Source organism: Xyrauchen texanus, chromosome 50 (assembly GCF_025860055.1).
Source record: "Xyrauchen texanus isolate HMW12.3.18 chromosome 50, RBS_HiC_50CHRs, whole genome shotgun sequence".
NCBI lineage: Eukaryota > Metazoa > Chordata > Actinopteri > Cypriniformes > Catostomidae > Xyrauchen > Xyrauchen texanus.
This window is the reverse complement of record NC_068325.1, coordinates 15,028,189-15,055,325: the sequence shown is the minus strand read 5'-3', so window position 1 is coordinate 15,055,325 and position 27,137 is coordinate 15,028,189. Positions and strand designations below refer to the sequence as shown.

At 40.3% G+C, this 27,137-nt stretch overlaps 1 protein-coding gene across 5 annotated transcripts in view; it reads right to left on the bottom strand.

Moving 5' to 3' along the window:
- The window catches only part of nfia (nuclear factor I/A), a 209,017-nt gene that overhangs the window by 28,042 nt on the left and 153,838 nt on the right, over positions 1-27,137 (bottom strand). For 4 of the 5 annotated variants that reach the window (XM_052123535.1, XM_052123537.1, XM_052123536.1 and 1 more), the window contains exons 4-7: positions 26,347-26,421; positions 18,037-18,154; positions 13,016-13,143; positions 9,559-9,609 (exon numbers count right to left, since the gene is read on the bottom strand). In XM_052123535.1, the coding sequence (XP_051979495.1) occupies positions 9,559-9,609; positions 13,016-13,143; positions 18,037-18,154; positions 26,347-26,421 (372 nt within the window). The remainder of the gene's footprint in view (positions 1-9,558; positions 9,610-13,015; positions 13,144-18,036; positions 18,155-26,346; positions 26,422-27,137) is intronic. The other variant, XM_052123538.1, reaches the window with a different exon arrangement.

The following is a 27,137-nucleotide window of genomic DNA, read 5'->3' as shown; positions in this document are numbered from 1 at the left end:
AAGTCTGCTTTTAGTGTCAATAAATCTCAGACGACTGTTTCACCTAGTACATTTACATGCACGTTAAGTCTTTTGCAGACTAAACCAATAATTTGTCTTAACCAATAAAACTGACATGTAAACCCTTTAGTCCGACTGAAATCGCAATTTTTGTGGAGTCAGTCTAACAGACCTAGATAATGCAATACAGCTTGGCTTCGCGTAACATGTATACACGTCAATCGATCTACAATTGGTCTCAGCATTTTGTGTATGATCTGAGATGGGGTGATGAATGAAAAAGTGTATTAAACACTTCCTCAACCTTCCTCAGCAATGTTCTTCTATCAAATATTACATTAATTGTCATGTATACTTGGACAGACAATGAAGACTGTAGCTCAACTACGCATAAACCTGTAAAAGACTGTAGCTTGTTTATGACATCACATGTAGACTATAAAAACGTACGGACTATACTGCTATAAAAAAAGAAATTCTGAAAAGATTGGCTTTTCCCAGGGCTTGACGTAAAAGCATAATTTGTGTATGTAAACTCTCTAAGTGAATAGTTTGCCTTTTGCCATATGAGTCTAATCAGAGATTGCAATAACAATACAAAGATACAGCAAGATTAAACATTAGAGGACAAACACCAATTAGTATTTTTCTTCCTCTCACAAACTGCTAAATTAACAGTAATAGATGAGAGATCTTTAGGTCGATTACAGACGATAAAGTATTTCTGATATTATGGAAGTAAGGTTATTTGTTAATGATAGAACTGCACATTCAAAATAAAAAAGAAAAAAAGAAAAAGGATATCTAAATGAGCAGACTGTTTCGAAAGTAACTTTTTTTACCATACCCAAGGGCTAACGGAATGAAATGATGTTTTAAAGGGACTAAAGATGAGCGTACAGGGACGGGGTGAAGAAATGAAAGAGGGAAATGTGAACAGGCATGGCGGGAAAAGGAGTTAGGGCTGCTAAGCACACAGCATTCACATTCACAGTCTGACAGGCGGCTTTGCTGTGGCAGGGGTTAATAAGAGCAACAGTTCAGATTCACAGGCTAACATGAGCTAACCAAGAATGACTGAATTCTGTTAGTGCATGCTCGGTCACGTTAGTTCAACTCCCCCCTACAGCATTAGCGTTCCTATACTGCCTCAATTTCAATCTCTACCTCTCTCTTTTGGGTAAAGAAAGAGAGACGTGAGGGAAACCCATGGCCAATTTGCCGCTTGAGGTTATGAATGCAAATTGATAAGAATGAACTGCAAATAGAGGGGGCAATTAGGAGGCACTGGTGTCCCATTTGACACCCAGTCAAATCTTTTAGTCCATTCTTCTACACTAGGACAGGATATAAGGTCTTATTTCTACCCAAGAGCCATCTATTTTCCTTTCCCCCACCCCACGCCTGAGGAACAAGTTCATCCAGACGCTAGCAAATGACTTTAGCCAGAGAAATTCAATCATCTGTAGCTAAAGCTGTATTAATGGTTTTAGCCAGCAGCCTTCACTCTCCTCTCTCTGTCCACACGTCTCCTGTGTGGTTACATCAATGGAATTCCAATAGAGCAGGCACCACATGCCAAGTTCAAGGCATTCCACAATCACTGTGATGTGTAGCAGTTTGATATTTTCAAGGTTTTTTGTTTTTAGATAATTTTAGATGTTAGAAATTAAGATATTGGGAGGTTGAATGTGTTTGTGTATGTATAATCAGAAGTCATCCTTGGTTTCTCCAGCCCTTGCAGACTCCTTCCCATTTTTGGTGTAAGAAAGAGAGAAAACAAGACAGACAGAAAGAGCATCTCTCCCCAGCATCACTGACCACCAGACAGAGGCTAAAACACCTTTATCTGGTTTATTATGAAGTAATATGTTCAAATAAGACTGACGGTGACTTTAGGTCATCTAAGAGGTCAATAAAAGGGCTCGAAATATTGGCTACTTTAATATGAATATCATAACAGATTTTATGGAAGAAGCAATAATGCCAAGCATTGACTCTCCATCATTTAGCATTTACTCTCCATCAGTCATTCATCACACACACACAAACACACATTAACTTCTAGTTAGCTATCTACAGTAAATGAGGACATACCACAGACTTCTATTACTTTTATATAAACATAATCATTATAGAACATTTATAACCCCAGCCCTAAAAGAAAGCTTTTTGCACTTAGACAGATAGACAGATAGATGGAGGTTACCCCATGTGACTCTACCCTCCCTAGCAACCAGGCCAATTTGGCTGCTTAGGAGACCTGGCTGGAGTCACTCAGCACACCCTGGATTCGAAATTGCGACTCCAGGGATGGTAGTCAGCATCAATACTCGCTTGAACCCATAAAGTAAACCCTCACATACACCTCCACAACACAAAAATTCTATTCTCTTATTTTCCCTTCACATTCAAACCTTTAGTATCACTGGCAGATGCGTTGCAAGATCAATTTCAATGAGGACACTGACAAAGACTAATCATTGAACAAAACACTTACATGCACAGTGATTGGGACAGTCTCACATAGATGTATGTGAAGCTGGGTGCATTACAAAAACAGGTCATCCAAACAACTCACCCGAGACCATGATACAAAGTTGAGGGAGATGGGATGAGTGAACCAACAATGAGAGATTATGGAATGGGAAAGAGAGGGATATCGTATGAGAGAGAAAGGCAGTGAGATTTAATCATTGATGGGTATACACTGCAGCTCTGACACACAAAGCTAGCTGTAAGTAAGCTTTTGATGAAATCTTTTGCTGAAGAGGATCAAAGGAAAACGGTGAAACAAAGTCAGACTTTGAGGTTGCTTACAGAAAACTACACAATCCATTAATCTATTTTACCCACTTGGAGAGAAGGATCTTCTCAAGCATGTGTACAATGCAGCAATCCATCTCCAGTGGACTTAAATGCTCAAGTGGAGTAAACACTTGAGGCAACTTTGGGGTTCCTTGCATGCCACACTGGCGGAACCCTCTGTAGATCCTTTACGGACCCTTTACTTCTCTCTTAGTTCTTGCAAGAACTCTAAGGAACTCTAAGGACTGCCAACAGTTCCATCAGTAACCCCATCTTTAGATAACCCCATCATAAGGAAAAGACAATGAGGCTCATGGAATATACTGTATCAAGTACTGCATATAACAATTTGAGGCTTGATTTGAACTCTGCATAAGAGGCTTGTGAACATGTCTGCTGATGACCATATATGACCAGCTTGGATCAGCTAGAAACCCTGTAAAACCTGCTACCATCAGAAGCTTGGTTCATTGTTCATGTTCTGCTGCACAAGGAACACATCTAAAGATGTGGTTCTGAGGGGAACAGGATGGTTCCATAAAGTAAGGAAAGCCAAAGATAAAACCAAACATACACTGTTGGTGGACAGTTCTCTTTTATTGCGTGGGTGTAAGTGTGTCTGTGTTTGTGGTGAACGGGGCCTGATGTCTTGGAGTGAGTAATGAACACTTGAAAAGGTTCTGTCAGTTAAAATCAAAGCCCAACCGTAGTCAGCACTTTCCTTTCCGAGCCATTATTACATGCTGGGCACTAGTCCTGGCCCGTTTCTCCTCTTCCCTCCCTTTCTCCTTCCACACAGCTGACAAATTGATGGGACCCAGACGGGCGAGGAGGCAATTCTATATTGAATGCGTCTCTTCTGATCTCCATCGCTCTCGTCCTGTAATGAACGCCGTTCTTCCCGGCAAATCCATCAGTGTTGCCCTGTCTGCAGCAGGAAGTGAATCTACCCAAACTAGCTTCAACATATTCTAATTTACACGTACGGCTGCACAATTAATCGAAATAAAATCGAAATCATGATATGACCATGTGTGATTATTAAATAGCAAAGGGCTTTGATTTAATTAAATAAATAAATAGTCTGCACGCTTCAAAGTTTATTTGCACTGCTCTGTTCAGTCTATATTATGTTTGAGAATTATTACAGTGTTTTCAGTGCGGTTCAATGCTCCACAACTCCATCTCATGCTTAGAGTAACTGAAGTGCTCAGAGTTCGTTTCTGTTTGCTTACGTGGTCTAAGTGCTTTATTTACATTTAACCAGCACATCCTGCGTGAAGCAGTTTTTATTATCATCTTCAGTAGCAGCATCTCAGTATCCACTAGGCACAGGTGTCATAATAAAAATGCAGAATACAAGATGGGTTATAATTCAAAATGTAAGTAATCAATCAAATAAAATCTTTATGAAATGATTGCTGAGCAAACAGCAAGAGTCCAGAAACATGCGCTCTTCCTCCATTCTCATGTCATTTGTTTACCTCACGAGAGAGCGTGTCGCCCTTATTACACTCCCAGTGGCAACAAATGAAAGCAGAACTAATATTACCAACATCCAACAAAATGCAAAGGAAGGAATGTATGTATAATAAATCTACATTAAATATTTTGATTCTATAATATAATTCATTGTTAAATTAAATATAATAAAATAATGAATAAAAATAATTAAATGAAATGAAATGGTGACAAACTAACCAATACTTTTACTTTCAGTTTAATTACACCTATGGGTTATCAGTTCAACTTCAGTTTGACATTAAGCCTATCTTATATAGAGTAGAGAATAGTTTGTATAAGCCTACTTGTTTTTAAGGCCTAGAGTAAAGAGTAAAATTGAATATTTTTTGTTTATTTAATTATTCAACCAACCAACAGTATTTTTGACAGCAAAAACTAGGCAACAACTATAATATTACCAACAGGGAAATTCAGTTAATAGTGAGATTGAGCAGAAAGCGTACATGTAACCAGTTTTGACAGAGCTGCTGGTAAAATGTTAAATGATCAGCATTGGATAATTACATGAAAAGAAAATTGGAGATTGTATCGGATGTTAAAATCCTGATTGGATCATCCCTAATATTTAAGTTGACTGGGTTTCAAAAACTAATAATGATGCTAAATGGGCTGAGACACTATCACAAAATGGACAAAAATAGGTACACGTGGATGGGTACAATTTGAATATGTTTTTTCCTTGTTTTACAGTTCATATATTTATTTGTTTGTGGGTGAATTGAAAATGTTTTTTCAGTTAGGTTATTTTTAAGGACTTAAGTGTGAAAACCCCAGTAGCCTTTTGGCAGTTGAAAATGTGAAAAACATTACCATTTTATTGTCTATTATAATCGTAATATTTTTCAAAATAATTGCAATATTACTTTTTGTTCATTACAACATAGACATGTACAGTATATGTTTATATTTCATATAACAGAAATAATGCTTTCTTGATCAGTTTGTCATTATCAAAATATAAGGCGTGTTAATTTTTTTTTACATTTTAATTACAGAAATATAGATTTAATTACTGCTTTCTTGAACCCACTTTTTGATGAAGTAATTACTGGCCCACACAAGACCTGCGCCCGCAAAAATCTGCCGAAAGTGCCACAGATTCTCGCAGATTTTGAAATCAATTAAGTTAGTGCTAATTGTTTCCCCCCCTCTAAATTACATAGAGTGCTGTGCAAAAGGCACATAAGATGTTTCACAAAAAACTTTTGTCTTAAGATGGTTATTTCAATCTTCAGCTTTAGTGTGTAAATAGGTAATATAAATGTTGGACTCCCAAACATTACTTTTTAAATAGAAAATCTTAGAATAGAAGAACAGGGAGCCCTGCAACAGATTTCATGACCCCCACAGAGCCCCCCCACTGACTATTGAGTCTAAGATTACATAAAAAGACAGAAGCAACTGAGACAGCTGAAAAGAGACAGAAGAACTGTGGTTTTTTATATAATTAATCACACTGAATTAACGTGTTAAATCGACAGCCCTAATGTGTATGTATCCCCTTGCATTGGAATTTATTTTCTTTTAACTATAGAAATACAGAAATAATTACTGCTCAAAATCTTGCTCATTCTTTAAAGAAGTAATTACTAGGCTCACAAGTAAAATGTGTACTCAGAATTTTCCAAAAAGCACCACAGATTTCATCAGAATTTGAAGTCTGTGAAGTTTGTCATTATCAATATCAATGCATCCCCTTGCGTGTTATTTAGTTCTTTTAATTGCTTTTTACCATTTTAGTTCAAGCATGACATTTATTGATAATGTGTCTACCTTGAATGCACTTTGGATAAAAGCCAAAGTGCATTCAAACATACATGCGTAAAGCCTAGCGATTACAAAAAACAAAATCTATTTAAAGGCAAATCTTTTAATTCTACTGTATGTCATTAAGTTCTTTGCATTTTGAGTAGGTGGCGAGGTGTCAACTGAGTGTGACTGTGGTACACTTTATCTGCTGATGGACTGACATCACCCTTGTAGTCCCAACACCGACCTATCACCTGACACGCACTACCTGAGCCATGACAGGCGCGCTGCTGCCGACTGACATACTTTCAATTACAGCTAATACAGCTCATTTGAAACACATAGCGATGGTCTCCACTACCAAATAGAGATAGGAGAGGCCACACACAAATATGCAAAACAACAGGGAAAATGTATGTAAAGGGACAAAAATCAAAAATCGCCTTAGATATCATAGTCATTTTGATGCAGAAAACAATGGCTGAAAAATTTATGAAAATTGCTGATTAGCTGGGAAATGTGATCCCGTAATAGGTGACAGGTGACTGATCCAGAGGTCAAATATCACTCTCTCACCCTCTTCATTTACTCTCACATTCCTTCTCACATTTAAGCAAACACACAACAGAACAGACTTATACTTGATTGATAACTTCGGAACGGTGAAATCAGTAAAGCAAAAGCCCTCCTTATTCTCCTTTTGAGTCACCATATTCCACATTAATATATCCAACAGCCTATTAGTCAGGTAGTGAGGTTGACCTAGTGAATATCATTTTGGCTGCAGTACTTTAAAAGAATAGTTCACCCATTTACTCACCCTCATGCCATCCCAAATGAATGACTTACTTTCTTCTGCCGAACACAAACGAAGATTTTTAGAAGAATATTTCAGCTCTGTAGGTCTATACAAGTGAATTGTGGCCAAAAAATTGAATCTCCAAAAATCGCATAAAGACCACATAAAAGTAATCCATACCAATCCAGTGGTTAAATCCATATCTTCAGAAGCTATTGATAGGTGGGGATGAGAAACTGATGACTATTTAAGTAATTTTTTACCATGAATCACCACTTTCACTTTTACATTCTTCTTCTTTTGTTTTTAGGCGATTCACATTCTTCATGCATATCGCCATCTTTTGGTTGGGGGCTGGTTAAAGGGGGAGATTTACAGAAAAAATATTAATCTGTTTCTCAGCCACACCTATCATACTGCTTCAGAATATATGGATTTAACCACTGGAGTCTTATGGATTACGTTTATACTGACTTTTTGAAGATTCAAAGTTATGGCCACCATTCACTTGCACTGTGAGGACCAACAGAGCTGAAATATTCTTCAAAAGGATCTTTGTTCTAAGAGAACTTGTGTCTCAATATTCATACCCTTTAAAGCACTGCATTCACCAAAGTACCGTTTTTGGACCTTTCAACAGTTTCAACAATAAACGTAAAAAAAAAATTATATTTAACTTCAAATTGCTTGCTTTGAGCAATGTTTCCATTGTTACCATACATTAGTATTATTATACTGTACATAATCAACAGGTGGCCATATCTTGATTTTTTTTTGTGTAATTATCTGTTAGTTATAATAACGAAGGGATGCGCTGATCATCCATATATTCCACAAAAAAACGTTTGATCTAAACCAGTCTAATTCGGCTTCTTTAAGATGACTACTTGAATAGTTGTTCACAAAACCAAACAAATGGTACATTTTGAAGATACAGTGCATTCAGAAAGTATTCAGGAACCTTAATTGTTTTTACATTTATGATAAATATGCTAAAATTCATATCAATATACACTCCATACCCCATAATGACAGAGCAAAACCAGATTTTTAAAAACTTTTTAAAACTGAAATATCACACTGACTTAAGTATTCAGACCCTTTGCTATGACACTTGTAATTTAGCTCAGGTGCATCCCATTTCTCTGGATAATCTTTGAGATGTTTTTACACTTTGATTGGAGACCACCTGTGGCAAATTCAATTGATTGGACATGATTTGGAAAGGTACACAGCTGTCTATATAATGTCTCACAGCTGAAAATGTATATCAGAGCAAAAACCAAGCCATGAGGTCAAAGGAACTGCCTGTAGATATCAGAGACAGGATTATGTCAAGGCACAGATCTGGGGAAGGTTAGAAAAATTGGCTACACTGAAGGTTCCTCATAGCACAGTGGCCTCCATAATTCTTAAATGGAAGAAGTCAATCGGGGGAGAAGGGCCTTGGTAAGATAGGTGACCAAGAACCCATTTGTCACTCTGGTTGAGCTCCTGAGATCATGTGTGCAGATGGGAGAAATTTACAGTAGGATAACCACCACTGCAACACTCCACCGATCTAGGCTTTATGACAGAGTGGCAAGACGGAAGCCTCTCCTCAGTGCAAGACACATAAGAAGCACCTAAAGGACTCTCAGACTGATGAAACGAAGATAGTTTGAACTGTTTGGTCTATATTCCAAGCATCATATCTGGAGGAAACCAGGCACCGCTCATCATCTGCGCAATACCATCCCAACGGTGAAGCATGGGTGGTGGTAGCATCATAATGTGGGGGTGTTTTTAGAGGCAGGAACTGGGGGACTGGTCAGAGTCGAAGGAAAGCTGAACACAGCTAAAGATAAAAACTGGTAAAGAGCACTCAGGACCTCAGACTGGGCCGATGGTTCACCTTCTAACAGGACAATAACCCTAAGCACAAAGCTAAGACAATGCAAAGGTGGCTTACGGACAACTCTGTGAATGTCCTTGAGTGGGCCAGCCAAAGCCCCAACATGAACCCAATGGATGTCAACATATGGTCCCCATCCAAGAGCTTGAGAGGATCTGCAGAGAAGAATGGCAGAAAAACCCAAATCCAAAGTGCAAAGCTTGTTGCATTATACCCCAAAAAACTGGCTGTAATCGCTGCCAAATGTGCTTCAACTAAGCACTAAGTTAAGGGTCTGAATACTTATGCCAATGTGATATTTCTGTTTTTTATTTTGAATAAATCTGCAAAGTTATCAAAAATATCATTTTGGCTTTGTCATTATGATGTATGGAGTGTAGATTGATGCAAATTATTACTGAATGCTTTTTGAATGCACTGTATGTAGATTTGCACTTCCCTAAAATATTTATCCATATAAAAATACCACAACTTCTTCATACATTGTGTCCGTAAATCAGAAAGACACGTCACTTTAATGCAAACAGATCCAGATGCACTGATTATGGATATGGGTGACATCATGCACACATACAAATCACAGGGGTCTCATGGGGCAGGGAGTATGTCGTTTTTCTTCATTACATTTTTGTGGTAAAGGCGGGGGTATCACCTGAACCAAAATACAACAAAAGAAAGAAATGAAACAACAACAACAAAACTAGACGGCACAACAAACAAGCTCCTTTTTGGGTGGGGAGGGAAAGTGAGATGGGGTAGGATGAAAACACTGATGTAGTTTTACCTTGTCTTGAGATGAACGAACTAGCTAGCGAGCCACGCAGTTTATATCCAGCTTTGAAAGAGAAGGAAGGAAACAAGGAGGGACAAAAGAACAGAACAGAGGCAGTGTGAATAAGAGGTGTGGAAGCAATCCAACTATTCATGTCAGATATGTTGTACCCTGATTTGTCTGCAAACCTGCCAGAACAGCCATGTGATCAGGTTACACACAAACACAACCACACATACACATAGCTCATATGTACTCTTAGTCCAGAATCATAGTCTATTCACAAGTATGGAAATGCATTGCAAACACTCGTTTCTGTTAAACATACTTAATGTGCATTCTTGTGATACGGTTGCAGTAAAAAAAAAACCTCACCCCCTATAGCATCCCTTGTGGCCCTACTGAGAATGCAATGCATACTTGTGTTGAGTTATGAAATGTGGTCTGACAATTGAGCTTGCGTAGCTAGAAGCATTTGTGTTCACGTACTTGCACAGAGTATGCTTTGAGCATTTATTATCTATGCTTTCATCGAAGGATTACCTAAAGGTCAGAGTATACTTTGGTTTTCCATGTGCCGCTACGTCTCGTGCACAGTGCTTGTGACACAAATTTAATCATCAGCACAGTACGTTTAGACTAAGCACAGTTTTCTAGACTCGCAGACAGTCCGCATATTTCACAAAGCAGCCAGAGTCTCACGGTCAAAAGATTATACTTTGAAAGGCTAGAATGCTCGACTGTGCAGAAGACGTACCGGCACGTAGAAAAACTAAGAATACCCTAGGATTAAGGACCTCCACTTGTTCCTTACAGACGTGTATTAGTCATTACACTTGTTTGAAGTCTTATTCCAAGATTTGTCCTTCCCTCTATTTAAATGAAGTCTGTATTCTTCCATACATACCGGTCTGAAACCGAAACAGTCAGTGGCTGGGGCTATTCCCATTACATTGTCACGAGAAGAAGGTGGCGATAAGGCGGAAATCAGCTGCCGTATTGGGAGAATAAACGCTTAGCTTCAGACTTGGCTTAGCCGCAGCAACGTGTACATAAAAGTTAATTTTAAATAAACAGCAGACGGCCTCCTGGGTGTGGGATGATATTAGATAACAGTTCTCATTATACAGTAGGTTGGATTTGCATTTACATTAATGGGAAAAGGGAGAGTGGGCGGCTCAGCGGGATGTGGAGATAAAATCTGATCTATCACAAAACTACATGTGAATCATAGAGGTAAAGCGAGAGATAGGTCAACAGAGATAAGCTTTGGGATTAGTGTTGGGATTAGGGTTCAACAACCGATTTGCATTCCTACGTCATTTCCTGCAAGTAAATGGTTTCCTGCACCACTATTCAGCTTTCTTTTGAAAACATTTTCAGTTTCCTAATGTCATCCTTTTTCAAATATGCCGTACTAGAGAGCATTTTTAAAAGTTTCCATTTTCGGTGGAGGAAAATGCCATCCTAGTGTGGACCAGAGACGTAAACATAGCAAAATCAATGCGTTTTCAAACGAAAATGTACTAGTGTGGACGTGGCCTAAATAGACTGAAAACTAGAAAATAGACAACACAACATTTAATTGTATGATCTTCGATGGTTGCATGCAACAACAAACATAAGCCAAACCAAGAGTGACTCATGAGTTATCGCTTTCAATCTGTTTTACGAACAAATGAACTGAACCGCAAGTCATCACTTTTGTCGTGCGGAAATAACTTGAAATAACTGAGAACAGTTACTGTGTTAGGTTTAATTCAGTCCTGCAAGACCATCTCAGAAGTACTAAGGCCATGTACACACTATACCGTTTAAGTTTGAAATCTCCGTTTTCAGTTTCCTAACATCATCATTTTCCAAAGTACGTGGTTATGGAGAGCATTTTCGAAAGCCTCTGATTTCTGTGTGGATGAGAGGCGTAAATGTAGCCAAATCAATGCGTTTAGAGTGGACGTGGCCTAAAAGAATAATTTATGTAATCATTAAGAAGCCGAAATCGTTAAGTGCAATTGGATTTAGGATCACTCATTTCCATGCCTACCAGAGATGGTGGAGTTAATTCAGAATTGAACACCCATGTCAAAGCTGAAGGTGGAGCTTTATAAAGTTCGACTTTGTGTGTTACCACACTATATAACAATTATCATGCCCTTCTGGTGCCTTCCTTTAGTTCTGTATTGACTTGGCTATAATATGGGACTCACGTACTGTATTTTTGTCCACTATGCAGCATCTATTTATAATACTAAGAGAGAGACTGATTGAAGACACTTTCTAGTGGGACAGATTTACAGTCCTCTGCTCTGTGGCAATGCGGCGGCATTCATTGGACACATACATACAATCAGTGGTCCTGGATGACTCAGCACAAGTTGCACACACACGTTTACTTGGCGACATGTTTTCATCTAAATGGGGGCTTTACCATATAAAGCTAATTTTAATTACACACCCTAACTCTGTACATTTATAAAAATAAAAAACATGATTTACTTTATTTATTAATCATATTTCCAGATGAGGATATTCCTGAATGTCCCCAAAAGCAGCTTTGTCAGATCTGATTAACTTTTGGGGACCCTAAAGTATTGCTTACTATGTACACCGAAACACACACACACACAAACACACACACACACACACACACACACACACACACACACACACACACACACACACACACACACACACACACACACAGTCACACACAGTCACACACAGTCACACAATCCATCTATACGCTGTATTCTGGGATCCTTCATAGACTGTTAGCATCATTAGGAGACACATGGGTTTTAAGTGAAATGAGTCTGTATCTACAAGCCTTCTAAGGTGAATTTCTGATCAGATGGACTTGGGGGGGCATATAAATCTTAAAAAAAGTGGGCAAAAGAAAGAAAAACATTTCCAAAATATCAGACCGGAAGGGACGGATCAGAAATACTAAAAAAACAACCAAAAAACTGAAATAATCCCAACACAGATGCTGCCGTCCCACAACCAGCGCACAGCACAGGAGGCACAAACACACACACCAGATCTGATCATAAGTTCACTCTCCACCCGCAACCCACTGTGTGTGAATGTGTGTGTGTGTGTGTGTGTGTGTGTGTTTGTGAGCGTGTATTTATCACATTGTGGGGACCAAATGTCCCCATAAGGATAGTAAAACCCGAAATTTTTGACCTTGTGGGGACATTTTGTCGGTCCCCATGAGGAAAACAGCTTATAAATCATACTAAATTATGTTTTTTGAAAATGTAAAAATGCAGAAAGTTTTCTGTGAGGGTTAGGTTTAGGGGTAGGGTTAGGTTTAGGGGATAGAATATAAAGTTTGTACAGTATAAAAACCATTATGTTTATGGAAAGTCCCCATAAAACATGGAAACACAACGTGTGTGTGTGTGTGTGTGTGTGTGTGTGTGTGGAAGTGCTGGGGAAGCTGGGTTAGAGGGTGGATAGTTACCTGGCTCCACTTCATGCCAGCTGCTGGCTTGGCTGCCGCTGCCAGGTGAGCGTCCCTGGCCTGGGTAGTAGGACTCCTCTCCCGGGCTGTCAACCTCATCCTCCATGCATTTAATACGCTTTGCAGAACTGTACAATGAAAAAAGAGAAAGTGAGACAGTCGTTTGAGTAAGGACAGAAAATCCAGAGAAAAAAGAAACCAATGTTTTGAATTTGTAATTATGGTCATTTTGTTTAAGAGTGAGTATCTTTCTTCTCTTTGTCTGGATTCTGTAAATGTGTGTGCATTCACTAGAGAGGATGTCGCCAGCTGTCCCAGCATGCTTTGTGTGTGAAGGGGCCAATATTTTGGTCTGTAAAGTAGAGATGTGCGAAACTATAGGTTACCTATTCTGTAACCCCAGTTCTCTGAAACATCGAGTGGAGAGATCCACCTATGGGAAGGGCATACACACCTGACCTCTGCAGAAGCATCCAATTGCAACAAGTCTGGCTTGACAGACAGGAGTGCATGCCTAATGTTGCCATAAGGCCCTGCCCTTAACTGAAGGCATAAATGGACCTGTACGCACTACTTTCCTCAGTGAAGATATTTGCTTCTCGTGAAGCAAGAGGGGCAATCTTAGTGTAACTTTCTACTCGTTGTTTCAGAGAACTGGGGTTACAGAATAGGTAACCTATCAGTCTCTTACACCTATGGAAAGATATGGACAACCCCCCAATTGCCCTATACACTCACAGGGAGATGCTGTCAACCAAAAGGATGGTCTCCTACTTAAAGGCGGTTCCTGAAACATCCTATATAATACAGCTGAACAAATGCATTGCAGAGAGACTCCCTGAAACAGGGCCCAGGAATCAGCCATGCCTCTCGTGGAGGGGGCCCTTAGGCCTAAGGGGTGCTGGAGGCCATTAGAGCAATATGAAATAGATATTGCTTCCACAGGCCAATGGGAAAGACTTGTTTTGATAAAGGTTTACCTGTACGTGGGGAAGGCCATGAGACAAAGAGCTGGTCACTCTTTCTGATAGTCTATGTCCTACACAAATACCTGTGGAGTGCCTGTACAGGCCAAAAGGCATTCAGCCTCTAATGTTACAGAGAGGTGAAAGGTGGGTGGCAAGTGCTGAGCTCTAATACCTTCCCTGTGAATTTAGGGAAGCACTTAGGCATAAAGGCTGAATTGGGTCTGAGAGAAACCTTCTCCATGACCAAACAGACAGGGCATGCAGATCACTGACATGCCTGGCTGATGCCAGCGCCAGGAGTATATCTATTTTGTAAGACAACAACTTTAAAGAAATACTCTCCAAGGGCTCGAAATAGTGCTGTGACAGAGCTTCCAGAACCATGGAGGGGTCCCACTCAGGAACAAGCTTTCTAGTAAATGGCACAGAATGGTGAACACCCTTCATGTATTTACGAATGAGAGGGTGCTGCCTTACTGCTACGTCATTGAAACCAATGCAGCAAGCAGAAATGTCTGCCAGGTAAAACTTGATGTTAGAAAAGGATTTGGCGTATTCCAAAATGTTTTGTAGAAAGCATAGTATTTCAGTGACTAAACACTATGACACCAGATGGTGTGTATTACACCATTTCTCAAACACCTACCACTTAGTCATACATAGACCTTGTGGATGAGGCCCTGCCATTTTATATGGTGGTGACCAACTCAGGGGGAAGCCCCAATGTGTTCAGGTTGGATCTCTCACGGGCAAGGCCCATAGCACAACCCCGTCTGGGTGAGGGTGGTATATTTCTCCCTTCACCTAAGACAAAAGCTGGTCATAAAGGAGAGATATTATCTCTGCCAGCCACAGTGCTTTGGGCCATCTGGGCTCTATGAGAATTAGTGTCAAGTTCTGCTCCCTCACCCTGGCTAGAGTGGGAAAAATCAGCTGAGTGGAGTAAAGGCACAGAGCAGCACATTGGGCCATGGGTGTGCTAGTGCGTCTACACCAAAGGGAGCGTCTTTGTCTTTTGTGAGAATAACGTGGGACAATGGCCTTTTCGCAAGAGGTGAAGAGACTGACGGAAGACCGACCACACCTCTCCCATAACATGCACACAACATGAGGGTGTAGAGTTGCCACTCTCCTTAGAGAGTGTCCCCCTCGACAGGAGATCTGCACTGAGTTCAATACACCCAGGAAAGTTGCACATAACAACAGGAAGTGCTGACTGCTCCATACCAACATTTTGTGGGCTAGGCAGTGAAGCTGAGGGGAGTACATCCCTCCTTGGTGATTGATGTGTGCTATGGCTGTAGTATTGTCACAGCACAATAGAACATGATGCCCCTGAAGATGGGGCAGAAAACATTTTAGAGCCTTCCATACAGTCAAGAGCTCTAGCTAATTTATGTGAGCTGAGCATAGTTTGGTTGCCACGTCCCATTCACTGTCCTGCCCTCCTGGGTGGCACCCCACCCAGTCAGGAAAGCGTCTGTAGATACAATTTTCATAACATAACCGCCACTAGAGGCATCCTGTGTGCTTAAAACTCAGTACTCCTAACCGCAGTGCTTCAGGGCGATCCTCGCTGCACGTTTAAAAGCGCAGAACTGCAAGATAATCTAGTACACATCTAGTTCACGACATCAATCAGTATAAACCTTTTTTACTGCAAATATTTAATCAAGCAATGTCAGAGAGAATCAGCAAATGATTTTAATCTCTCCAAAGCAACTCCCAAATATGGGAATATTACTCACAGCAGAGGATTTTACATCCGAAAGTGATTGTTATGAAATGTACTGTTGATGCGGCACATTGATTGTTGTAACAGCAGCACATAAAAAGACTAAACCTTAAGCATTAAAGAGACTAAACTACTTGCAGAGGGTTTTACTGTTCTGACTATTAATCACTTTTAAGCACAGCAAGCTATAATCATGCAAAAATGCTCTCCAAGAAGTTGCGTCTCTCAATTAATTTGAGAATTGCATCTCCTGTTAAAACCACCACCACTGAAATATTAATGTTAGTAGTTGACTCCACTATTAAGTATTAAAGGTGCTGTAAGCTATTTTTTTTCATGGAAAGGTATGCAACAACTTTTCCAACTCCCTGAAAGATATTACTGAAATAAGTGTCATGAGATATCTCTGTGACAGCTCTAGTCTAGACTCTGTATGTGTCCACGGGCCGCGGCCTCTGATGCTTTTGACCTGTCAGTAATTTAGCGTGTTCTCATTGTATTGCAGTTTAAGCCAATTATTGAGGCTTACTGACATTTTTATAACATGTTGTTTAAAACAGTTGCTGCTGTTGTTTTTAACAACCATTTCCGATCAAAATTTTGGTTACGTCGCCTGAAAAGTCGTTTCTTGTCAGAGACGAAGAAAGTTATTACATTTTATTAAAAGATTATGAAAACATTTGTTCAGAATAAAGTGTACAAAGTGTATGGTGCCAAATTGGAGTTCATTTTGTCTTTTTAATAATAAAATAATTTTGGCTCGTTCCTCCTTTTCTTTAAAAAAGGCAAAACCCGAGGTTCCAGTGAGGCCCGTACAATGGAAGTGAATGTGGGCCAATTTGTTGTTAAAATACTAATTTTTTCAAAAGTATAACCACAAGACAAAGCATGTGTGTGTAAACATCATTTTAGTGTGATAAAATCGCTTACTAAACTTTTCCATTTAAAGTTATAGCCAATTTTAAAACTTTGTTACCATGATGATGTCATGTCAGTAAACCCTAAAATGGCTGTAAATGTTTTTATTTTAAACAACTTTACAGCTCAAATATTACACAAGTTTTAACAGAAGAATTAATGCAAGCGCACATTTAAACCCTCCAACAATTGGTCACGTTCACTTTCACTATCCATTCACTGTAAGTGCCTCACTGTAGCCTCGATTTTTGCTTTTTTTTAAGAAAAGGAGAAACAAGTCGAAATTAATCTTTATGGTAATCAACAATATGCCACAAATGCTGTCAGTTTACCTTAACTCATATTGAACCCAGAATTCCTTTAACAAACATGTAGAGCTACTATGATCTCCCTCTCTTATATGAACAGTTTATAAGTTTCCTCAACTTCAGGCACTTTTAGATTTCTAGTAAGTAAAGTCTTTTTAAAAATGTTTCGCTCTCCCTATATATTTACAAGTTCCAACAGTGTAAGTACATGCATCACACTTTCGTACACACACACTCATATGACTACCAGCGTCCTCTCTTCTTGAGTGTATGTTAGATTGTGGTATGTCTACTATCATCTGACTGTGTGTGTGTGTGTGTGTGTGTGTGTGTGTGTGTGTGAGAGAGAGTTATTTGCTGAAAGTTAAGCTCTGACATTTATTTGTTAATGTAAGGCCTACTGGTGTTTTTCACTCATAATCACTTAATTAGTTTCTAGCATGCAGCCACACACAGGGTCCTTATTCCAGATGTTTGCTTTGGCAGGCCTGGCTGAAGAGGCCACTGAAGCATGTGGGCAGACCTAACGTTTACTGAACACACCTAAATATACAGTAAGTGTATGTTAAATATTATCTTGTATGTTTATGCATGTCTATGTTTTTGAAGTTTCAAGATGGTGTGTTGCGAAAAAGTGACAGCGAAGTTTGCCACATAAAAATCACAGGGACCGTTTATAAGATGCATTTCAGCTGTGCACACAGCCGTGTCCAAAAATACACACATCTGTCTACACACCTCATGTGAGGGGAAGAGGGGTGCCACATGGTGGAGTCTTGCATTGGGGAGCTGTGTGTTTGTGTGTGTGTGTGTGTGTGTGTGTGTGTGTGTGTGTGTGTGTGTGTGTGTGTGTGTGTGTGTGTGTGTGTGTGTGTGTGTGTGTGTGTGTCTGGCCCGTAGGCTGAGTGGGGGGCAGAGGGAGGAAGTTCCAGGTGGACACACATATGTTGGAAGCTTGTGTAGCTCAGACACCTGCGGCCTCTTCCAACGCTCAGCCAACCCATCAATCTCTGCCTCGGCTGATTAATTAAGACTCAGAGTGAAAGAGAGTGTGTGTGTGTGTGTGTGTGTGTGTGTCTTTTGAGTGCGTACCTGCTAGAAGAAGTGCTGGGTAGGGGGCGTCTCATGGCCCCGGGGCTCATACTGTAGTAGGAAGAGCTGTCCAAGTCTGCCAACGAGAAGTTGGGCCCGGATCCTGCTGCAATGGGCGCTGTCACACACAAACACAGAAAAAACATACCTAAGCACAAAAAACACCCACAACACACACCCACAATGAATTAGATTTACTAATAGACTCTTCCCCTGCCATCCTATGTTTTGGAAATTTGCCACCTGGGAAGCTATTTTCATGTCATGCAATTACAGCCCCTATCTACATAAATGGAGAAAAACCTCAATCAACAATGTGATTTCCTATGCACAGTTTTCCTGACTAACATCTAGGCCGACTAACACCATGATGATTCTATTTGCCGCTGGACTGTTTCTAGTTCCAGTTTCCAAGAAGTAATGTAAAAACTGGTAATACAAGCATTTCAGATGGAGAACAACAACCATTTTAAGTGTTAGTTGGAGTAAAAATGAGTTCAAGCTCAACTTGTGCAGTTGTTGGCTGTCATAACAACTCAAAGTAGTTTATGATATGAACGTAACTCACCTAGGTTCATAGCTTAACTTCATCCACCCACTCTTTAAACATTGATGGGTGAGGCCCTGCCAAAAAGTGGTCATAGCGACTCTCTAAATTATCACCATTATGGAGTCACATGCTTTTTTTGACAAGTAATACAAATGTAATACACTAAACATCACATTATTTGCTTAGAACATACGCCGATGAGAGCAAAAACACTGGAGACTGGGAAATTAAAACAATCTTCCATTATGAATCATGGAACACATGAAAAAGAGTGGATAAGCCACCATGTCCTAGTGGTTCATGCACATAGCCGTAGTATACATGCTGGCGACATATTTTAATCTGGTTTGCACCATTTCCTGACCCTGTTCCGTTCTATTCTCCCCATAATGTCCTATCTCTACAATCTCTCAATAGAAATAGCAAAAATGCCAAAAACACTATTTAAACACTTACACATGGGCTCATCTTACGTACATTTTTTACTTGTTACAAAACTCTCTCCCCATTTCGCCAAAAGCTGTAAATCCCACCCACTCTCCTTCTGTAGGTCATCGGCGAGCGCGGCTCTCTATCAATTGCCTTTGTCATACAGTACATAAAGCCGTGATGCCTTTTTATATGCATGGTGACTGAGACCACTATTTTTTGATGAGGACAGCACAAATGTGTAAGAGAGCAGCTCTGGTCCTGCATAACTAATAGACCTGGCCGGGCTGAGAGAGTGAGTGTGGAGGGGGAGAGTCAGGCGGATGACAGTGTGAAAGACTGTGATAGACACGGTAATGGGCTGCCTAATTAACATTGAAAGAGGACACGGCTAAAGGGGCAAGTTGGACCAAGGTAGGGAGAGAGAGAGTTTGCATGCTGGCCAACAAGACGTTGGCCAAGCAGTAAGTGAGACAGGCGGAAGTGAGGGAGGAAGTGCTATAATTTCTGAATCATCTCTTTGTTAACTTTTTTTTTTTTTAAGTAGGGTGGGGGGTCCTACCCTCAAATAGAAGTGGCAGTGCTGATTATTTACGAGGAGCAGTAAAGCTGGTTGCATTTGCATGGCTAATAGTGGAATGTGAAGTAATTTGTGTGAGAGCTAACCTGGGCACCGGGCTGCAGTAACTCAGCCGGCCCTCAACACACACACAAACACACTCTCACACCGAAAGTGGCCGTCCCTGCTGCTGCAGTTTAGGTAGAAAAATGACCACACTGCAGTCTGTCTGACTGGAATGGAAATCAATCATAAAGGTAATCCGCAGTCTCTACCTCTTAAAGGCTTTATCAAGTGCTTTCGCTTGGAGGATTCCAAATGAAGCCTGTGGCTATCAGGCCGGCATTGATCTCACTCTCTCTCTTTTCCTCTCCTTTCCGTCTGTTCTCTCTCTCCATCTCTGATCTTTACTGCTTTATCTTTCAAGTTGCTGGGCACAAAGTACATTAGCAAAATGTTTCAATCTATTCCATTTACTTAGTGCCTTTAGTGCAGAGGAATGGCGGTATCACTGCAGCTTTTAAGTGTGCATGTTTCACTTAGCTTTATACTGCACACAAAACTGGCCTCAATAGTTAGCTAAATCTGACAAAACCTTCCATTGTAAACTTGGAATCCTCAAAAGTTAAAATCAGCCATACATAATGTAAAATACAGTATAAAATGTATTTTTTATTCTATGTAGGGTAGGGTTAAGGGTTGTTCACACCGAACATGTTTCCCCCCATTTTGTTTCATATGTAAACACGCACTAAACAGACAATTTTTGGCTGTTGCAGTGCTCCCAGCTTTTTCTTTAGCAACTTCAGGAGTGCCGTGTGTGGCGTGTCAAGAAAAAAAAAACATCTCTCGAGATGCATTGCCCTGTGATATGCATTGCGTCTAGCTTTTTTTAGCATAAGAACACGTTCAGTCTGAATGACCCCTTAGTCTGTACTAATTATAATTAACTTTATATAAAGACAATAAAAGTCCATGCTTAGTCCATAAAGGTGAGCCCAGATAAACTGATAAACCAGGTTTTAAACCGAAAACCTGCAAGTTACAGAAAGTTTGATGTTGGGACACCAAAAAGATGATTCTACGGGATGTGGTCGAGTTTCTTTGGTGTTGTCTCTTGTCTCAAGGGTTGACAATCCCTCTTAACATACACACACAGACATTCTCCTCCCCTCCACCCAAACACTGCCCGCTAAAGCATCTACATAAGCTGGGGAGGCTATTCACTTGAAAAGAGCAGGAGGAGGAGGAAGAGTGAAAAAAATTGTCTTTTGTTCGGGACGGATTTTCAAATTGAAGCATTTGACAACAAAGACAGCAGCAATCAACTTCAAAACCCTGGACGTCTGTCCACCCCCTCTTTCCCATCTCCCCCAGCAGCCTTACTCCTCGTCACTTTATTGAGCGAGAGGACCATGGCGTGATGGGATCTCATCTTGAGTTGGTCTAAAGATGGTGAGTTTTTACAGGTCTGAAGTTGTTTTTTTGTTGTGTCAACTCCAGTCTGGATATTCTGGTTGCCCAGCAGACCAAAAGTACTTGAGTTCTCATACTGGAAGTGAGGGTTAGTGTGTGGGGCTATACCCTAAAGTCTTGACTGCATACCTAATGTCATATAGCTGTAGAACCATATAGCTTCCCATCAAATCAAACTGCAGCAGGGACCTTGTTGGTGAAGTCTGTTGAAGAAGTTAGAGAATATAGAACATAACATCACTCCTAATAGCTAATAGCATTGTGGTGGCTAATGTGGTGTAGTGGTAAAAGCACAGGGCTTGCAATCAGGAGGTTGTTGGTTTAATCCCTGCAAGGAGCGGCCATGAGCTATCATCATAGTGCCCTTAACCCCAGGTTTCTTAAAGGGGATTTTCTATAAAAAGTGTACTGTAAGTCACTTTGTACAAAAGCATCTGCCTCATGACAAATGACTGCTAAATATTACTTTTATAATCTTTTATTACTGTGAACATTTAGAGACTGCATTTTGGAAGACAAAAGGAGTCTCTCAAGAACCTTGCATCCCGTTAGCAATGATAAGATTAAAATCCTGTGCATGCATTTCACTGCAGATGGCACTGCCAACTGGCAGGCTTTAGCCCAGCGTTGGCACAGTGCTGACTAGTGTGGTGGGCGTATCCCCACCGGTGCTGTCGGTGCATGCTGGCAGTGTCGTCAGGGCGACGAATGGAGGCACTGGCACGGCAGCCTCTCTCCTACTCCATAATTCATCCACTCCCCCTATTTGGTCATATGGCTTAATGCTGTGTGCCTGCGCCCAGCTTTCATCCAAGGATTTCCAGGTGTCTCTGCCACTGGACCACGCAGCCTACTGCTTGCCAACATTTCTGCAAGGCTCTTGTTGGTGGACTAATAACAATAACCTCATCCTAATCCCATATCCTCTTTCTTTCCTCTCCTGTCTGTTTCCCTGGCCCTTGCAAACTCCTCTAGAGAGGCTCGGAGTGGGCGTTAGCAACAGTTAAACTGGCTCACATACAAGTCCTCTGGCTCACCTGAGTTTGGCTCAGTGCCAAAATGTCATGTGATGGTGTCCCACTTCATACAGGGGCCAGCTGTATAGTAGCCCTACAGCAGAGAAAAAATAAACTCTGGGTGGATCTTCCAGGGAGCAGTGAAGAACAGGGACAGGGGAGAAGGTAGCAGGAATGGCTGAAAGAGAAGGACCTATATGGATAGGCAGGGGCCAGGGAGGATTTGAAAATGGCTGACCCAATCTCCAAAATTACCCCAGCCTGGTATTGACTGGACAATTATGTGTAGTTCCATTTACAAAAATGTAGCTATAGCAGCTAACTTTAAGGAGACTTTCATTTCTCTCTCGCTTCTCCCAACCACCCCTCCCTCTCTCTTTCCCTTCTTCACCTTTTTTGTGTGGTGCTTTAATAGGATATTGATCGACAGAAGCAGATTCGATTGGGCTGCCACTGAATTGTGTAATGGGTGCACAAAGCCAAGGTCATAGTGTATAGTCAGGGAAGAGCTAAGGCAGCCCATTGTCCATTCAATATCATGACCTTTAATCTTCCGAACAGGCACGAGCCTGCACTGAACCCTTTTCCCATTCCCTTAAATAAATCTCCCAGACACTCAAGCATTGGAGCCCCAAAGGAACTCCTACTAGGCGATTCATATGCCACTTCACCACACATCACACATGAGATTACCCTCTTCTACCCATCTTTCAATCTGGTGCACTTACCCTCTTCACTTCAATCAACCGCATCATCTCGGGTGCCTTCCACAAGAACCTAGCAAAGTCATGAGTGTGCATGCATACGGCACTTTAATTCACAGCCACTCCATAGGGAACAATCCTGTTAGAGGACTTATGCTAACTGTGGGCTTTGCTGACTGTTGAACTTCTGAGATGGTATTACCCATTAAGGAAGGAAAGAGGTGAGACAATGTCAATTCTCCTATCGTTTTGTGAAGAGGGTGGAAGACAGGCAAGGGAGGTTTTGAGATGTTCCTTGAAAATGATTAGATGTATAGTGCCTAAATTCCTTAGCGCAAGGGTTACATTATCACATCTGTTGATTGTCTATCACAAATCACTTTTGGCTTTTTTTTGGGTGGGGGGTGTTAATAATCCGAAAATTTGGTGCTGGTTTAAACCTCACCACGAGCAAACTATGAACTATCACCATTGTTCTATTGAGCAAGCCCCAGGTAGCTCATGGAGAATTTCCCTGGTAATAAGTGTATTCAATATAAAACTGCTAATTGGGGAATATGAATATGGGCCAATGATATGATGCCATGACATAATTTTTTTGTCTGGATCAAGTTATTCAAAAATACAGAAAAAAGTGCAATTCAAACAAACAACCTCTACTATGTTGAACAGAATTCAATTTCTCAGTTCAAAGTCATTTTGATATTTTTCTGGAGCTTAAAGTCCAGTTTATATTTAAATTTATGACTTCAATTTCCAAGTGGTCCATCCAGAGACAGTAAAAAAATATTTCTGCTGAAAATTCATAAAAAAAAAAATATTAGCATAAAAAGAGTTTGTAATAATATTTTATTATTTAATTCTTATGAAAATAAGCAGTGAAACAATTGTTTTTAAATATTTTTTATATTAAAAAAGCTTGTCTATCTAATCTAAGTCGGTGTGGCGTAACAACATGCAGGTAGCCATTTTATTGTCATGTGACAAGAAACCCTTAAAACAGAGTGGACCCCTTTAGACCCCTTATGCATGTGTGAAATATATATATATAAATGATCAGATTGTTTTAATATCAGATATTAGATATAATTTTTTTATGAAATGGTATATAGAAAACTAATGCATATACAGTATATGTGTCACAAAATAAAAAAACAATTGTAAAAACTTTTTAAAATGAATTATTTACTTGAGTACTCTCACATGGTGCAAGGAAAGTATTTGAATACCTTTTACTTGATGGTTAGACCACTTGAAATTTTAAGTCACTATACATATATTTTAAAGGTTTATGTCACCAAGATGGACACAAAGTTTACATCTCTATGAACTTGACATGAGTTTAGCTAAACTTTTGAAAATGTATAATTTTTTTCATTTCAGGCAAACAACCATAAATATGTTAATGACCCATATTAGTGTGTATCATAATTTGACTGTCATGTTCAACGTCTTGTAGGACATGAACACCCTCTTGGTATCAAATCCCTGTTGGTACATTGGCCTTCACCCTTAAATGAATACGTCAGTTGTGAATTTGCACTGTGTGGGCCATTCAAGAGAAATATGCTCTTTAGACCAACATGAGCACCCCCCGCTGACTAAGAGCCACTGGACTGTGGAAAGCAGAGGAGGATAAAGAGAATGATGGTAAAAGGGGAGGGGGAGTGAGAGAGAGAACACTTTGATTTGAATTGAACATACAGCATATGCCACCCAGCGTTTGCCTTTCTTCTCAGTGTGTCACAGATGTTAGGATAAAAGCCGATCTCTCTGCAGAGCTAGATCAATTATGCATATTCCTTAATCTTGTTGCCATCATATGCCAGGACTTCGGATGCACCACAGTACTGGCTGAGCTAATATCTGAGTTTTCATGTCTCTCTCTCTCTCTCTTGCTCTCATTCATGGTAAGGCTTCATCATCTTCTACATGGCATGTTTGCCTGATCCATCATACCCTCTTCAACCACCTACATGCTTAACTCACAGTGACCCCTCTTTCCTTCCACCCGTCTCCTGTTACATGGCCAGAATGTGGTGGCACCCAAATATTTGTTCTCTCCAGACGCTGTCTTTGCGTTGACAGGTGCCATGAGGGTTTTTTAAAAGCAGACTGGAAGGTGAGACCACAGTGGGCTCTTTGCCCAGACCCATGACACCGTCTCACCTCTCTTCTTCTCTCCTTCGCCCGGGATTAGGTCACGAAGGAGTGTGATCAATGCACCTTTGATCAGTAGGATCCAGTGAGTGCTGACAGGCGTTTTGGATCGGCTATTGTTAGCGGGTATCGACAGGCACGTATGGATTGCGCTGCGCTCTGTCACTCTCCACCGTGGACGTCTGCAATTTTTAAAGGTCACATTTTCAACTCCCTCCTACCCTCCCTTCATGCTCCGTTTCCTTGGGACAGTCTACATACCTTCTTCATCCTCTATTAAAAGCAGTTCACACTAAATGTGCTTTTGCATCTGTCTGTGCTCTTTTTCTAAAGTTTTTCTAGGTAAACATGTACGTCTTTGAACATTGGACCATGTCTCGCTGCGTTTTTAGCAGAAGCACCATGTTTTTTTTAAATGTTTCAAAGGCTTAAAGAGAATGGCAACTTTTAAAAGTGCATCTCTAGACAACTGTTCTGTCAAAAAATTTTTGCTGCATCTAGCTTTCTATTAGCAAGAACACGTTTGGCCTGAACGGCCCCTTAGGCCATGTGCACACTATGTCTTTGGTTAACAACCCAATGATTTTGCCACATTGGTGCCTCTTTTCCACTGGACCTACTTATATAAAAAACAGCAAAAAACTTTGAGTCCGAGTACTGTTCATCCGCATTGCACTGAAGCACTCTTTCAGCTGACTGCTGCATTTTGCAGGTGTTTCGATTTCTAATGAGTGGAGGGATAGTGGATTCAGCCCATTGTTCTGAAAACAGCAGTGAGAAACCAGAGAAATTTTCCTCCTGCACATCGGTTCATCACTAGCCTCAACCTGCCTTTGGGCCATATTTAGTGTGCTTAAGCTAAGGAGCTACAATCTGATGCTGGCTTTCCCACAATAGGCAGAACTGGTGCTACAAGAACTTCACTGCCCTAAACACACTCTCTCCTATAGCCAAACTAAAGTTTGTCTGCCCTGTGGCCCACTAAAGTTGCTATAGGCTAGTCATAAAGCTAAGCAGGAGAAGAAGAGAATCAAACACAACCTTGATGATAGCTTTGAAAACTGACAATTATTACATTATTAAATAACACATTAATTATTTCATTTTAATGCATCAAATTCTGAAAGTTTAACCAGAAAAGTGAGTATAGAGCAATATAGAAGTATACAGCAGTGCTCTCATTTAAAGTTAAAGGGTTTAAAGAGACATTTATTGAAATAATTAGATGGCTTAAGTATGTGGTGGTACTTTGAAAAGAGTGAGAAGAGCATGAAGAAGTATAGACATAAGTGTTATTGATCTGGGTAATCAAAATAAACAAATGCATGATAAAGATGAGTATCGAGTGAAGTGGTATAAATGGCGTAGATTTGTGGTATTGTATTTGTGTTTGATCAGAGTGGAGGAGTATCTTACTCTGTGAGACTCGCACAAGCTCAGAGACAGTGAAGACACCTGATGTGACGAAACTGTCCTGGAAGCCGAGGTGTCCTATGAGACAAAATGAAAAAGAGGAGAGGAACTGTTTTAGGACTGAATTCACTGTTATTTGTGAGCATAAGAAAATACAGGGGAAAAAGAACATTCAAGTCAGAGTTAAATAAAAAGGCACACACATATTCAATTCCCTCAAGTAGGAAAGGGGATTGGGAGTGTTTAGAGTGACACGGAGTGTAGTACACATCTGGATTTGGTCCCCTGAGTGTGTGCAGTATAACAGTGGAGCAAAGGCTTCCAATTCAACACACACACACAAATGAGGGGCCTTCAATCAGCATACAAAAACCGAGAAAGTGCATGATTTTATGATTTTACAAGTGTTATGAACATGGCTTAAAAGTGGCGGTAGGTCTCAATAATTCGCTGCAGCTACAATAATATTGAGAACATGCTAAATGATTGACAGGTCGAAAGCATCATTGTCTGAGGTCCACGGATACATTTTTGTTTGCTGTTTACAGAGTCTAGAGATGTCACAGAGACCGGTGAGATATCTTTATCTTTAACACTTATTTCAAGAAACCCATCAAGAAAATGCCCTGGTCCTATCTTACTCCAAAATAAATAAATAAGAAATCATATTTTGCATCTAGAAAATGAAGCTTATTTTTAGGACCATTAAGATTTTTTACATTGTGATCTTATTTTCATGACGCACATTTTACTGCACAATTCTCATTACCGCAATGCGGTAATTTAAAATAGAA